At 35.7% G+C, this 15,192-nt stretch overlaps 3 protein-coding genes across 5 annotated transcripts; 2 read left to right on the forward strand and 1 right to left on the reverse strand.

Annotated features, from left to right (window-relative positions):
* Positions 1-1,296: 1,296 nt before the first annotated feature.
* Positions 1,297-8,499, forward strand: LOC112463471 (peregrin-like). The gene is made up of 8 exons (XM_025029897.1): positions 1,297-1,839; positions 3,310-3,586; positions 3,843-4,686; positions 4,790-5,092; positions 5,327-5,501; positions 5,635-6,050; positions 6,307-6,678; positions 7,091-8,499. Exons 1-8 carry the CDS (start codon positions 1,711-1,713, stop codon positions 7,269-7,271), a joined length of 2,697 nt encoding a protein of 898 aa, XP_024885665.1. The 5' UTR covers positions 1,297-1,710; the 3' UTR covers positions 7,272-8,499.
* A 760-nt stretch (positions 8,500-9,259) lies between these two features.
* On the reverse strand, positions 9,260-12,269 carry LOC112463475 (beta-ureidopropionase). The gene is made up of 6 exons (XM_025029901.1): positions 12,177-12,269; positions 11,429-11,609; positions 10,785-11,029; positions 10,282-10,670; positions 9,775-10,092; positions 9,260-9,404 (listed from the first exon to the last, which is right to left on the reverse strand). Exons 2-6 carry the CDS (start codon positions 11,527-11,529, stop codon positions 9,330-9,332), a joined length of 1,128 nt encoding a protein of 375 aa, XP_024885669.1. The 5' UTR covers positions 11,530-11,609; positions 12,177-12,269; the 3' UTR covers positions 9,260-9,329.
* Positions 12,270-12,289: 20 nt separating this feature from the next.
* Positions 12,290-14,774, forward strand: LOC112463474 (vacuolar protein sorting-associated protein 72 homolog). 3 transcript variants are annotated; one of them, XM_025029900.1, is made up of 7 exons: positions 12,290-12,372; positions 12,678-12,876; positions 12,942-13,153; positions 13,224-13,406; positions 13,625-13,841; positions 13,995-14,216; positions 14,332-14,774. In XM_025029900.1, the coding sequence occupies exons 2-7, from the start codon at positions 12,743-12,745 to the stop codon at positions 14,561-14,563; spliced, it is 1,200 nt and encodes a 399-aa protein (XP_024885668.1). In that variant the 5' UTR covers positions 12,290-12,372; positions 12,678-12,742; the 3' UTR covers positions 14,564-14,774. The 3 variants fall into 3 exon arrangements, with proteins under 3 accessions (XP_024885668.1, XP_024885667.1, XP_024885666.1); XM_025029899.1 differs by lacking the exon at positions 12,290-12,372 and adding an exon at positions 12,376-12,455; XM_025029898.1 differs by lacking the exon at positions 12,290-12,372 and adding an exon at positions 12,380-12,576.
* Positions 14,775-15,192: the final 418 nt, after the last annotated feature.

A 15,192-nucleotide genomic window follows, 5' to 3' on the forward strand; every position in this document is an offset into this window, starting at 1 on the left:
TAACACGTCGGCGGGTCCTACCGCGTCGTTCCGCCGCCGTTCCGCCGCGGCGTGGCGCGGCGCGGCTGCGGCTCTGCCGCTTTGCTCCCGGGCTCTGCTCTCTCGCGCGAGCGGAGATAATTGCGCACACGTAACTCGCGCGAGGGGGGAAAACGGGGCTCTCTCGCGAGAGCTCCGCTCGGGAATAATACGCGGGGGAGGCGAAGGAGGAGGAGAAGTAGTCGTCCGTCTCTCACGGCTATCCCGACCCGAAAATAGTCCCGCGGCGCGGGCGAGTTACGGGGTAGTGGCCGCGCGCCGCGGGGTAGAGAGAGAGAGCGCGAGCGAGCGCGCACGGGATTGCGACACTTATGACTTACCGAAGGCTGTTGCGGTGCAGCAGGGCGCAATATGTCAGCTGACTTGACGCGCGACCGATCCCAATTCTGCGTCACTATTCCACATAATTCTCAGCGGGACATTCGGCCACTCGCGCTCGCAAAATGTAATCCCCGGACCCCGCGTATATACGCGGAACCGCTGCCCGCCTCGCGTTTCACACTGTTTCACAATACCCGCGATACGAGAGGAGGTGGAGAAGAGGGAGAAAGAGAGACAGAGGTAGAGAGAGAATCTCCGAGGGGATTGGGGAATTAAAACGAGCTAGAGGACGGAGAGAGACGGGGGGCGGGGGCGACGGAGAGGATAAAAGTAAGAGGACGACGCTGACGACGGCGACGTCGGCGACCGATCCTTCCCGGAGACGAGAGAATACTCTCTTCACACCCAACTCTCTTCGTCCACGACTACGAAGTAGACCACCACCACAGCTGCAGGCGCGAGAACGAATACTGCTGATGTGACTGACGTAAAGTTAGATCTCTTTCGCTCTCCCCCTCCCCATCCCTCATACTCCGTCCGATCCGAGCATAGAGCATAGCACTCGGGGGCCGTACGCGGGCGAATGACCACGAATCCGCCCGAGAGCCGACCGCGGACCACGGGACTACGTAGACGGGCGACTCGAGGTGACCTCCGCGTTCGCGGCGATTGGTCGGCGGCTGGGGAGTAATTGGGCGCGTTCAGCAGACACAACTGTTGAGTCTCGTCTTATCAACAAACTGCGTTGATTGGTTGGTTCTAAAAGTAAGAGCCAATCACGTTCGATTGCTACTGAGCGGTTTGTTCTGCTGAACGCGCCCATTGAAAATTGTTGGACCGTCCTCCGTCCGACGGCCAATCAGCGCGGCTCGATGAAGCTCGCCGCCGCGCGCAACAGCGGACAGCGGACCGTGTTCGATCCTGAAGTTGGCAACCGCGTGACTCCCGGCACAGCCGCTCATCCGGCTTTATTTCATCGCGATCGTTCATTCAAATGTGGTTGAATGTGGTGAAGAAAGAGGTGGAGAGTTAGGAGTCCGCTGGGTAGAAAAAGAGGAGAAACTGCAACGACTCTCGTCGCCGTTTCTGCCGATTTTCGCCCGACTGCTCGCGCGTTTTCCGTATGTACGCACGTGCGACATCGATTCCTCGCGGGTCACCGATGGAGAAGCGTCCTCCGTTTCTGCGTGCCGCCGATTGATCGTCGAACTCCCAGGTTGTCGTCGGCGTCCGCGCCGCGCGATGTTGCGCGCGGCAGGTTAACCGTAAACGGCGCACGTTCGGTTCGTCGAATTACGGCGATCGGCATCGGACAGTCAACACGCGACAGTTTGCACGATCGGAACGAGGATGAACACGCCGCAGTCGAACAAGAAGAATAAGAAGATCGGGAGGAACAGAATAGGGGTACTCAACGAGACCGCGAGTCCCACGAGCACGGAGACGCTCAGCAGCCAAGAGGCGGCGAAGTTTGTTTTGGTATGGGATAAGAGCATTTGATCAATTTGTTTTTTAGGCCTCACAAGGATCGTGTACAATTTTCTCTTCGCTGTAACAAAAATTGAAAGTGTTGCTTTAATACCCGAAGGTATTAGGTTTTAGGTTTCGAGTTGAATGCGGATAATTATTCCAAGGATTTTTTAGTGAATAAAACTTCAGAAGTGCAAGCTGGATGGAGTAAATCGATCAGTTTCAATTATTGTTTAGTTTACTATTTTAATTGTAAAAACATATGTATAGGGTTGGCCAATAAGTCTGTGCAGTTTTTTACTTATAAATTTTACTTTTAAAAAACCGCATGGACTTATTGGCCAACCCAATATATTCTATTCTGTTATTTTTTTTTTTTACAGCGGTGAAAGGGCATAAGTCACTGAATATTATATTTCTGTGTACTTTTAACATATTTTTAACAACACTGGTCAACAATTTTGACATACAAACTTGTATCCTATTTTATTTTTGAATTTTTCCGTGTTATTTACATGTAAATCAGACCAAATATAACTACGAAAAACATTATTTAGCTTTAGTTTAAGAAGCATAGATTATCTATACATAATAATAAAATTTATATTTAAGAAATTAAAGGCGAATTAAATTATTTTCTGAGAGTTCTTTTGTATCTTTCTTCTCCTTATTTATTAACTAAAATATAATTTGTTTCTTGAACAGATCTTGTCAGTCTAAGTTGTTTCAAAACTTAACTTGAGTGTTTTCACTTGGTTTGTCGCTTGTAGGCTACTTCTGAAGTACCCTTGGCTACAATTGAATATAGTCTGCTAATAGTAAAACTTTCTCTGTTATTTCTTTCCCATTGCCGATATATCTTGGTGAAAACACCCACGATACTTATTACTTATATCTTATTTCTCATATTGTGCACCCATATTATTGATACTTACAATTAGTGAAAATTGGAGGTAAGATTCAATTTTTATTGACATATTTGTTATTAACATCACAAAATTAACCCGTTGAGGTTCCACCTCCTAAAAGTAACGTAGAGGTCACATGGGGTCCAATGGACCCCACAACAGTTTCCATTCGCATTCTTTTTGATGTATCGACTCAAACCTTGAACTGGAATTAATTTATGACTTCCTCTTGATAATCCAATAATTTAAAAAATTTTTTATGTTGAAAAAACGCGAGGAAAAAATTTTTTTCGAGAAATTTTTCACAACTTTTTTCACAAAAATATTCATCAAAATTTTTTGAGATAGAGCAAAAAAACTGTGCGTTTTACTCTCAAAATAGTATACTTTTAAGAAAAAAAAAAAAAAGCCTATGGTACACTGGACCCCATGGAACCTCAACGGGTTAATAAGAATTGACTGCTTTGGTACAGGATACATTTTCATTGTTGACCGGTGCAATCTAAACAATACGACTATATTTATGGAATCAGCTGTGTTGATAATATAACATCTATCTCGATATTTAAAGGTAAACCCTATAGGAGAAGATGGAAATAAATCAATCAAGTTGGCTATCTCAGATGGAATTCCTATAATTTCCATGGATGCAAGTATGTCGGATGAAAAGTTGCAAAAAAATAACACAGCGTCACTGGAAAAGGAGAAGGAAGACAAGAACATTCTTAACTCTTTACCTATTGCCACAGTTAAGGAAATAGAAGGCTACGAGAATCAATTAGGAGAAGCTGAGCCACTTCCAAATTCTTATATTAGATTTATGGAGCGCAGTGGCGAAGAACTTGATGGTAAAGCACATTTGCTGATTTGTATAATGTTAAAATAGTGTCACAATATTAAAATATTGCTTAATTATCATAATGTATTGCATCGCTTTCCAACATTATTAATTACTAAATATGTCTTTAATAGTCATATCTTACATATATATTAAGTTGTAAATGTTATGTTAAACTCTTACGTTAATATGAACATTTTTTTTTATATATTGTTTATATATTGTTATTATATCATCTAAAAAAACATTTTAAATGTCATTTTAAGGAGAAGTAGAATATGACCTAGATGAGGAAGACACCGCATGGCTTTCTATTGTGAACGAAAGAAGATTGGCGTCTGGATTAACGCCTGCGTTAGAACCTGATACATTTGAGCTGTTGATGGACAGACTAGAGAAAGAGTCGTATTTTCAACAACAAAGTAACGGCGGCAGTGGCGTTGCTGCAGACGAAGACGCAGTCTGTTGCATTTGCATGGACGGAGAATGTCAGAATAGTAATGCAATCCTGTTCTGTGATATGTGTAATCTTGCTGTTCATCAAGATTGTTACGGTGTGCCGTACATACCTGAGGGCCAATGGTTGTGTAGAAGGTGTCTACAGAGTCCATCCAGGGCTGTAGATTGTGTCCTTTGTCCGAACAGAGGCGGCGCTTTCAAACAGACTGATCGTCCTGCGACGTGGGCTCACGTAGTATGCGCTCTATGGATACCAGAAGTAAGATTCGCTAACACAGTGTTTTTGGAGCCCATCGACAGTGTAGAGAGTATACCGCAAGCTCGTTGGAAGCTCACGTGTTCTGTATGTAAGCGCAAAGGTGCCGGCGCATGCATTCAGTGTCACAAGAGCAATTGTTACTCAGCATTCCATGTAACTTGTGCTCAACAAGCTGGCCTATGCATGCGTATGAGAACAGTACAACCTGCTAACGGTGAACCGATGCTGGTGCAAAAGACAGCTTATTGCGAAACTCATACACCCGTCGATTATCAGCCTTCCACGAATCCCGTGGATGCGCGAAGGAGAGCAATAGCCAACAAGAAAAGTTCATCAGCACCTGTTATTTCTATTCCCACCATTCCACCTGAAAGGATCAGAGAAATTGCCAAGTAATAAAATTAATTATTTTTATTTACACAGTTTGAACACATTTTGCATAATAAAACAATATTTTAATGGTTAAATTTATATATGTTGTCTTATTTTAATTAGTTTGGCGGAAGGAATACCAAAAAGAAGTCAATTGATACAACGTCTCATTGCTTATTGGACACTGAAGCGGCAATACAGAAATGGTGTTCCACTTCTTAGAAGATTGCAAAGTTCCCATCCACAATCTAGACCACCTCCGCTCGGAGAACATCCCTCTTCGCCGACGCATGATAGTGAATTGCGAGAAGAATTATATCGTCAGCTTAAATATTGGCAATGTTTACGTCAAGATTTGGAACGTGCGCGATTACTATGTGAATTAGTACGGAAGCGCGAAAAATTAAAAAAAGAACTGTTCAAAGTGTTAGTATACTTGCGACAGATTTTGAATGATATTGATATATTTATTAATATAATCGGCATTAATATATTTTAAAAATATTAACTAATAAAATAGAATAATAGGAAAAGCATCTGTGTAGATGCTTAAAAAAATTTTTGAATTAAATCTTTAAATTTTTTAGAATTTTACAATGCCAATTTATAATAAAATACATATTTCCGAAAAATATTAACTTTGAGAAAAATTGATTACAGGAAAGAAAAGTGTTTATGGCTCAAATTGCGGCCATTGGACAGTGTTTTACGTACATTGTTAGAAGCTATGAAAGCGAAAGATGTAAATGATGTGTTTGGACAACCAGTCAATACCAAAGAAGTTCCGGATTATCTCGATATAGTGTCAAAACCCATGGATCTCTCTACTATGCAGGTAATTATAATTATTTTACATTGTGTTTATCCATATACTTATTAATTATATATTATTATACTTATTAAAGTATATTTTTTAATCACCTGATCGAAATATAATCTATAATTATTTGTTACATTTTTTATTACAGGCAAAATTAGAAAAGCAAGATTATGATTCCATCGCGGCGTTTGAAGCTGATTTCAATTTAATGGTGACGAACTGCCTGGAATATAATCGGAAAGATACCATGTTTTATCGAGCAGGAATGAAAATGAAGGAACAAGGTGGAATCTTGATAGAACAGATTCGCAAAGATTATCCTGAGCTCGATCCGGCCTCTGAATCGGAACAAGTCGGTTCTAAATCTAGAAAAAGAGAAAGATCGAATCGTAATCGCGTGGAAACGGAATCGCAGTCCAGTGAGAAGGAGATTGGTGGAGGTGTAAACAGAAGAACAGCGGTGTTGTTCACTCGCAAAGCTAGAGCGCGTAATGCTAAAAGCGGCCAAATGTTTCTTACGGAGGATGATAAAAAGAAGCAAAGTGATAGTTTTAAAATATATAGGTAATCACGGCAATACAATGTAATCACGGTAGCTTCACACAATATATATAACTATATAAATGTTTATAACAAAATATACCTATGTATGTATAAAATATCTATAATGTAATTAAACGAAGCAAGAATACACATTATTTTCTGAATGATGCTTTTCTGGCTTATAATATACTAACAATATTCAAAATTTGCTCAAATTGCTACAAAAATTTGCTCAAATATTTGCACAAAAAGTCGCATACACAATTAATATTTCTAGGAGTGGAGCAACGGATAGCGATATGGGTGAGGGAGAGAGCCAATCATCAAGCTGTAGTAGTTGCCCCACGAGTAGATCTACTACTCCTGGTCCAGAAGAGGAGAAGCAACGACAAGAGATTGCTGATACAAAAAAAGAAAACGAAACTAAACAAACGAGCACTGGTAGCGGGTTAGAAGCTTTGCAGCTCGTATGGGCTAAATGTCGTGGATATCCTTGGTATCCGGCTCTGATCATTGATCCTAGTACACCTCGGGGCACTATACATAAAGGGGTTCCAATACCAGCACCGCCTGATGATGTTCTGGCACTTGCAGACAATTACAAGGAGCCAGTTTTCCTTGTACTTTTCTTTGACACAAAGCGTACATGGTAATGATCCTTAGTTAACGTAGGAACGCATGTTTTTGATCATAGATTTAGTGCACATTTCTTAATGAGTTAAAAAATGAATAATAAATTTAACTGCATCCGATTAACAAAAATTTGTCAAAAATTTTTTAAACTGATAACAACTTTTGATAGAAGAATAATTTCAGGTTTTAATAAGAAGTACCATTCTATTATATACATACAAATGTTTTATATGTATTTACATCATACATCAGTTTAGTACATAAAACATATGATACGATAAAATTATAAAATGCATGGAGAGATAATCTCGAAGCAGGAAAATACAAATTCTACAACTTTGCAAAAAAATTAATTTTTTTTAATCATACAAAAGCAAACACATAATTTATTGAACAGTAAAAATATTAAATTTAATAATATTTTTTAGGCAATGGCTGCCAGGCGAGAAATTAGAAAAACTTGGAGTATCGCAGGAAGTTGACGAAGCGAAATTGATCGAATCGCGTAAACCTACGGATAGAAAAGCCGTAAAGAAAGCTTATCAAGATGCTTTACATTACCGCAAACAAACACATAACGCGGTATTAGACAATACATCCACTGGATAAATGTTGTAAATATAATATATATATAGAATATGATAAAATATGTAAGTAATCTGAAAGAACTTCTTAGTTAAATAACACAAGGCTGCAAATTTTGACTTTTTCTCTGCGTTCTGGAAAAGAACGGTGGTTTCTTATATAGTTTTTTGTGGGCTGAATTTGAATCCGTAAGCAAAAATGTCCTATCACGTCAAGTTAGCGAGAAAAATGAAGTTAACTCCCCACCTCTAAAAAAAAGGTGATTTTGACCATTTTTGAAGATTTGTAACTAGCGAACCCGATATGTGAAAGACTTTTTAAATGTCTTAAATTAAAGTTTGAACATTGTAGTTTAATATGAGAATGTCAAATCTTTTAACACAGGCACCATCAAACCTCAGGCGCATTTTGTAAAGATACGCTTCGAGCGCACGCGTACGTGCCTGCTTTTGATGAGCGTATCCCCATCTTTCAGGTGGGCCGGTTTTTCATTCTAGTATCTGACGAGGATTTTTTGGAGGTTTAATTGATTTTTTGCGTATATAACTGGGGACGAAAGGATCTATGAGCGTATGACGTTTCTTTTATATTTTCCAACAGAAGCAATCATTGTTTACACAAATGAAATAAATATCTTTTTACAAAGTATGATGTTTTATTTCCATGTATTAAATTCTATTGAAAATTTTACTTTTTACAATGGTTTTGCAGAGGTGTGGAATAAACCGTACACCAACCTTTAAAAATAAAGCACCTAAGGTTTGAGTGTGTCTAAAAAATTTGATATTCTCGTATTAAAGTACAATGTTTAAGTTTTAATTTAAGACATATTAAAAGTCTTTTTGCACATTGAGTTTGTCAGCTAACGAATCTTGAAAAATGATGTAAAACGCGTTTTTAAGAGACTTTAACTCTATTTTTCTCGCAATACTGACGTGATATGACACTTTTGCTTACGGATTCGGATTCAGCGCACATAAAACTATAAGAAATCACCGTTCGCAAAATCACGCAGACTTGTGTAATTTATGAATTAGGTAATATATTATATTAAAATATATTATATCTTATATATATAGATAATATTTAATATACAGGATAATAATATATAAGAAAATAATGATACAACTGTGTAATTGATACAGTAATCTTTCTTGTAAAATATATATACAGAATATTGCAAATCTAATTGATTTGATAATTGATTTGAATACTGAGTCCACATAATAATAGTACCAATATTTCTGAGAAATTATATTTATATGAATATTTCTATCAATTATTGTTTTAAAATTTCGTTACTGTATAAAATCAAAAAACAATTGTATATATAATTGGTACTTTTTATATAATTTTTAATCTTTTATTTTATTTGAAATTCATACTAAATTAATGCTATATTTTCTTAATAACCAATATTTGACATTTTTACAAAAAAAAAAAAACTGCAAAATGTATTTCAACATTGTACGATATAAAAAGTTTTAATTTGTAGAGATATTAATGTAAATCATTATATTAATTTACCAAAGCAGAGAAGGCTCGTCTGAGGGTAGATTTTAAATATCAATATTGTATAAAATGCTATTACATAATTTATTAAAGTTTTTAGACCGATCTAAATTTTATACAAAATTTGCAGGTTTGATAATTTATATAAAATTGGCAAATCTTACTACATTTTACAACAAAGTGAAATAGTGAAATTGTAATTTTCTTTTGATGCAATTTATGTTTATATGAATTTTGTTGTAACAGATGCGTGGAACAAATAAATCATTTATGTTATGGAAAAATATAAAGTTTTTTTATAAACCTCAGAAAACTCAATGCGTCAATAGATATATTTTAAATCTCAGATAGGTACTGTATCCGGAGTGCAAAGTGTATTATAGAATTAAATTTTATTCTTGAAAATATAAATATTGATTACACATTTAATAACGATATACGTATATGATATACAAATACATTTGATTATCAAAATTTTTAAAACTTAAGCTTATTATATATAATTTTAATTATATAACTTTTTAATTATAAACTTCGTAAAATTTGCATTGGTAAAATTGTTTTTTTTTTTTAATCTTGTTTACCATCCCGCTTTGAAACATATTCAGCAAGTTCTTTAGCATACATGTCGAGTCTTTGGGTCATCTGAAAAAATTCATAAGACAGAATAAATATAGTAGAATTTACATATTTCTTAAATGTATTTATATCATAGTTTTGGAGGTAATGGAGAATTTGTGAAATATATTCGATAAGGTATACTTATTATCGATTATATTTCAATAAAAGGCATTCAAATTTCTTTTTTCATTTCAGATAATTCACATTTTCAAACAAATGTACAAATTTTTATTATGTGAACTAATTCTCTCCTCCCTCTCTCCGTTCATTAAATATCTACGATATTTATTAAATGCTTTCTTGAATCACAAGTTAATGTGATAACAAACTTAGTGCTACTAAAATTTTATATATTCTATGTACGATGAATAATCAGAAAATGTGAAATACTTACTCTAAATACCCACGTATCTTTCATGTGTCGACACATGTTGAGGTCCAATTCTCCAACGAGCAGTCCATCTTTGTGCCGACTTAGACCTGGAGTTCGCGAGCCATCGGGGGCGGTAATATAACTAGAGCCATAAAAGTGTCCAAAATCGTTATGCGCTGGTTTTCCATCGCCAGAGGTAAATTCATTTGCGAAACGCTCGGTTCCTACGCGATTGATAGCGCACGTGTAATAACTATTCGCTATCGCGGCGCACCTTGCTTCGATTGGCCATAAATGTTCCGATAATTTGTCAATAGTTGCGTTTGGATTAAAAACGATCTGAAAAAATGTAAAGGAGATTATATGATTGAGAAACTTCGGATAAGATATTAATTAAATTGTGAAATATTAGGAAAGATGTGAAAGAAAGAATTCTTCCGCAAAAGAAAATTGACTTCAAATTTTATGAGAGATAGACGTTGCACGTCGAATTTGTGGCCGTACATGTAGAAACGTCTATGATCTCACCTCCGCCCCATTCAACCCAAACATCAACCAGTTCAATGGATGGTGGCGCCCGTAACATATGTTAATCGCAATGCGCCCAAAGCAGGTGTCAAATACTGGGTGGCCTGTGTTGCCCTCCATGTAGTAGGTGGATTCGTTAAAATCTCCATTACGGGGAATATGATTCTTCCTATGTTTACCAAGGACTGTACCATCGGTGTTGATCACCACGCAGGTGTTCCAGATGGTATCGCCGTCAGTAGAATCTCTCTCCAAAATCGGCGATATTATTACCATGTTGTATTCCTTAGCGAAATTAGACAAAAACTGGGTCGTGACCCCAGTCTCGGCATCCTCAGCAAACTCACACCACGGATACTTTTCCCTCGTGCAAAAAGCGAACGGCATAGCTGCGATGATCGCACAGATTGATTATTACGCAAATTTACATGTAACAAAACTATTATAATACTATATATGTATACACACAACTATGTATATCATATATAATGAATCTCACGTACTCCATGCTTCTTGGAAACATAAAATGTTAACTTGACGTTGAGCTGCTTGCACAATATATGTTCCAATTTTCTTATGTATTTCATCTCGTTGAACTTGAACTGTTTCCCATGTTGCTGCTTTTATGCAGTGTTGTATCAGTCCAACGCGAACTAGACGTGGGGGACGAAGCTGTTCTTTGATCTTACTAACCATCTGCCATCCTCTTACTTGAAAATGCTCATCTTCCCAATTTATATCTAATGGTCTAAGAATAATATATATAAATGTCTCACTTGTACTTGTAGGATTAATTGATAGAATTTATGTTGTGCATATAGATCTAACTCTGTTTTTCAAAACTATATATTTATATATCTTATTAAGAACTTTGCATTATATAGTTTTTGTATTTAAGTACATATTCCATACACGCAATGTATAATTATTCATTGAACAAATTACGACAATTAGATACAAGTTATTGAGCTGCTATCAATATTGCAATCAAAACAGATATAAAATGAAAACTGTAAAACGGAAATATATGCCTTTATTTCTGCTCATAAAGTTTAATGTGACCAAGTGAAGTATTCTTATATAAATTACATATACATAGAAAGAAAATTTATTGTATAAATATATTTTGTGATACATAAATTCTTACTTAGATGAGTTTCCATATAAAATATGTTTAACTTTAGCCAATTTCTCCTTTGGTATATATTTTTCTAAAATTTCTTCCACAGTTTCCTGAGTTTCCTCCATGATTGCTATCTGTTGCCTTGCTTCTCGACTGAATAATCTTGAAGCTCGAAGTTCAACAAATGTGATAGCACCTCTCCCCACTGTCAAAATGCAAAGCAACAGCAAACATGAGATTAGACAACACAGGAGAAAAAGATAGATATAGACATATGAGAAGTCCTAACACCATTACGTGATATTTATGTTCATTTTAGATATTATCACGTCATAACACATAACATGACATTAATATATGTTATAAGCACGTATTATATTATTGTTGTATTATGTTAATAGCAAAGCAAAGTCGTTTTATTCAAATTTGTTTTACTCATTATATTAAATGTAAATATGTACAAATATATGTATATAATTAATATAGATGCATATTGCATTAGAAAATATTCATAATTACAGTCTACAGACACAATTTTATTACCTATATATAATGGAAAGATATATTTTTTTCCTGTAGAATCAGAATTATATCAATCTAAATTAAATAGAAACTTGTCATGCATTGCAGATTGTTAACTTCATAGTACTAAGGCAATACGTTTATTATGTACAGTTGTAATTTGTTACAATGTAAAGCTACAATTTTTGATTGTGCGGAATTGAGCATCAATTGAGGAACAATTTATCGCATAATAGCGTAAAATACATACGTAATTTTTATAAAGCACAATCGTGGCGCACGATTATCTTATCTGTACGGCCGTGTCAACCAGTCAAACTGAGTCAAACCAGTGCAAACACATCAAATCACATAACGTGACGGAAAAATACAATCGAGAATCTCAAAATTTACATTTGCCATCATAAGATGGCAGAAATATCGGATCCATTTGACAGCTGACCACGGTATACCATATTACGATAATGCAGTTTGGCTTCCACATGTTTGTATTGTTTGTAAGCAAGTTGATAGCTGCGTCAAGTAACAGGCAAATTCTAGGAGCAAATTATTCGTGAACACTTTAAAGCGTGATAAAACAATATTTACGTTGTCTGTGAGCTTGGCGTGATAAAGACTCGGAAGTAGAACGGAATATTCCAAGACTGAAGGTTCTAATCTAAATATAACCTTACTTAGCGGAGTATTAAGAATGATTTGTCATCAATAAAACTGTGTTCTAATAATTTTGCATTTTGCTCTGTTCTCCCAGATAAGACGTAATTAGATAACGTATCAGTTGTATTGAAAGTTGCTAGTCCAGAAAGTTTCCCAACGATGGCTGCGACGAGAGAAAAGCGTGCGAATGCTGGCAATAAAATGGCAAGATTGTTGAACGAGGAGGAGGAAGATGATTTCTATAAAACTACATACGGTGGCTTCGATGAAGTGGAACAGGATCACGATTACATGTTTGTGGCCTCCATAGTGCTACCATAATGAAAACTCGCAAGGTATATAAATGTCTGAATTTTAGGGAAGAAGATGAAGCGGAGGACGAAGTGGATTCGGACTTTAGCATTGATGAGAATGATGAGCCGGTATCCGATACCGAGCAAGAGGGGCCGAAAAAGAAACGCAGATTAGTGACGAAAGCGTATAAGGAGCCTAAACCTGCTGCGCAATCAACGCCCAGAGAAAGGAAGATAAAACAATCGAAACCAGATAAGATTTTCATAGACGGCATAGGTAACGCGAATACTTCAGCATGAATTACATGTTTCCTTCCAAAATGTTTGGCCGTAACGATTTTGTGCAGAGAGAAAATCAATACGCCGCTCTACCGCCGCAAAGTCGGCAGCTACGCAGAAACGCTTGCGTGAGAGAAACGAGGATCAGAGGCGGAAGATAAAAGTTGTAAAGCATGATATATGGAAACCCACTCAGGAGGAATTACTAGAAGAAGCGTTGCAAACAGAGGAACTTAATGTGAAATCGTTGGGTATGTATATAAAATGAGTTTATATCTAACAAGATTTTTTATTCAGGCACTTTTGGTTTCTCTGACTTAAGAATGGAAAATACAAATTAAATGGGAAAACTAAAAATGAGTTTAAAACAATGTATCAAAATCATATTCCTTCCTAAAGAATAAAAAAATTTCAAAAATGTTAATAATGTACCTTTAAAACATAGCTACGATTTTTTTTACATTTGCAGAAAAATATCAGAAACTAGAAAATGAAAAAAAGACCACGAGAACTGTGAGAAAGACACATACTGGACCGATGATTAGGTATCAATCAGTGTCGATGCCAGTCATGGTATTATCTGAGACACGCGTGGATGAAGATGAAAAAATCAATGTTGAATGTGATGATGAGAAAACAGGAAATTCTAATAACCCAGGTTCTGACAGCTCTCCAAAAGAAGGAAGGTATATATTTTATTTTTATTTTTTCTAATTAAAACAATGTTTTTGTCAATGTTAAAATATAACAGGATATAAAGAAGAGAAAACCTCTAAAATAAATGTTTAAAATATACTGGATTTAATATTTTTTAACCCTATTTATTTAATATATTTCAGCGAAACAGAGTCAAAAACAGATGGGAAAGACGATAACAGGGAAGAATCTGCGGATACAGCTGTCTCTGCGCCCACTAAAGAAAAAGATATTCATGCCGAAGAAACCGGGACATTTTATGAACGGACGTTTATTACTTTTGAAAACGAACAATCGTACCTAGACGTATTTAAGAAATCGACACAACAAAGGCCGCCGTTGAAGCCTCTATGTGCAATCACACGGTAAAAAAATATTATTTAAAGTTATTGTTAAAGTTGCCTATCTGCATTTTGCTATTTGTGAACAAATGATATAATCTAGCATTAAAAAAAAATTAAATTTGGATTGTTTTGTTAGATTGCCTGCTAAGTATCTGGATCCTATGACACAACTACCGTATAAAAATGTACAGACCTTTCGATTGCTTCGAGAAGCTTATTATCAGCAGTTAGAAGGTCGGACTGATCTTAACGATGCCTCTCAAAGTCCAGAATTATCGCGATGGCTTGAATGGCGACAGAAAAATCATAGTAATTCTCAGAGAAATACTATTCGTCTGGAGTCAGCATCTTTACCTGTATCTTCATAATCTTCTTTTCCTACTTGTAAGTAGGAATTTAGGATTAAAAATAGCCTGTTTTTTTGTTATTCCCACGACCTACTATAAATTAAATTTTTACTATGTATTTATAATAAAGCGCAATATAATTATCTTCTAGACATTTTATAAAGATAATTTCATGCACGGTATCCTTGTAATACTAATTGTAATATATAAATTATGGCGCTATAATTTATAACAAGCTTTAAACAAGTTATAAATTATAACAATAAATATTTTGTATATATATAGAAATATCTCTCATATATTATAGTTTTATAATTGAGAACATTTTATGCACTATGATTAAATAATTTCAGCGATTATTAGTACTATACAATGTTATATATTGCACAAAACAATCATATTTATAAAACATGTTTGTTTCAATTAGTTCTTTTTTACATCCGGTAACAGATTGTATTCCATAAGGAGCTAGTAATTAATTCTATCATGTAAATGTGTTGTCACAGCGTAAAAATAGGGAGGCATATCACTTACAAGCACTTGTGGATACATTCATTATAATCATTCGTCTTAAAAGCAAGTTTGGTATTTTATTAATAAAATAACGAAATACAAGACATTATTAATAATCTATATCGTTATAGATATAA

Source organism: Temnothorax curvispinosus, unplaced genomic scaffold (genome assembly GCF_003070985.1).
Source record: "Temnothorax curvispinosus isolate PA1 unplaced genomic scaffold, ASM307098v1 QBEX01013299.1, whole genome shotgun sequence".
Lineage (NCBI taxonomy): Eukaryota > Metazoa > Arthropoda > Insecta > Hymenoptera > Formicidae > Temnothorax > Temnothorax curvispinosus.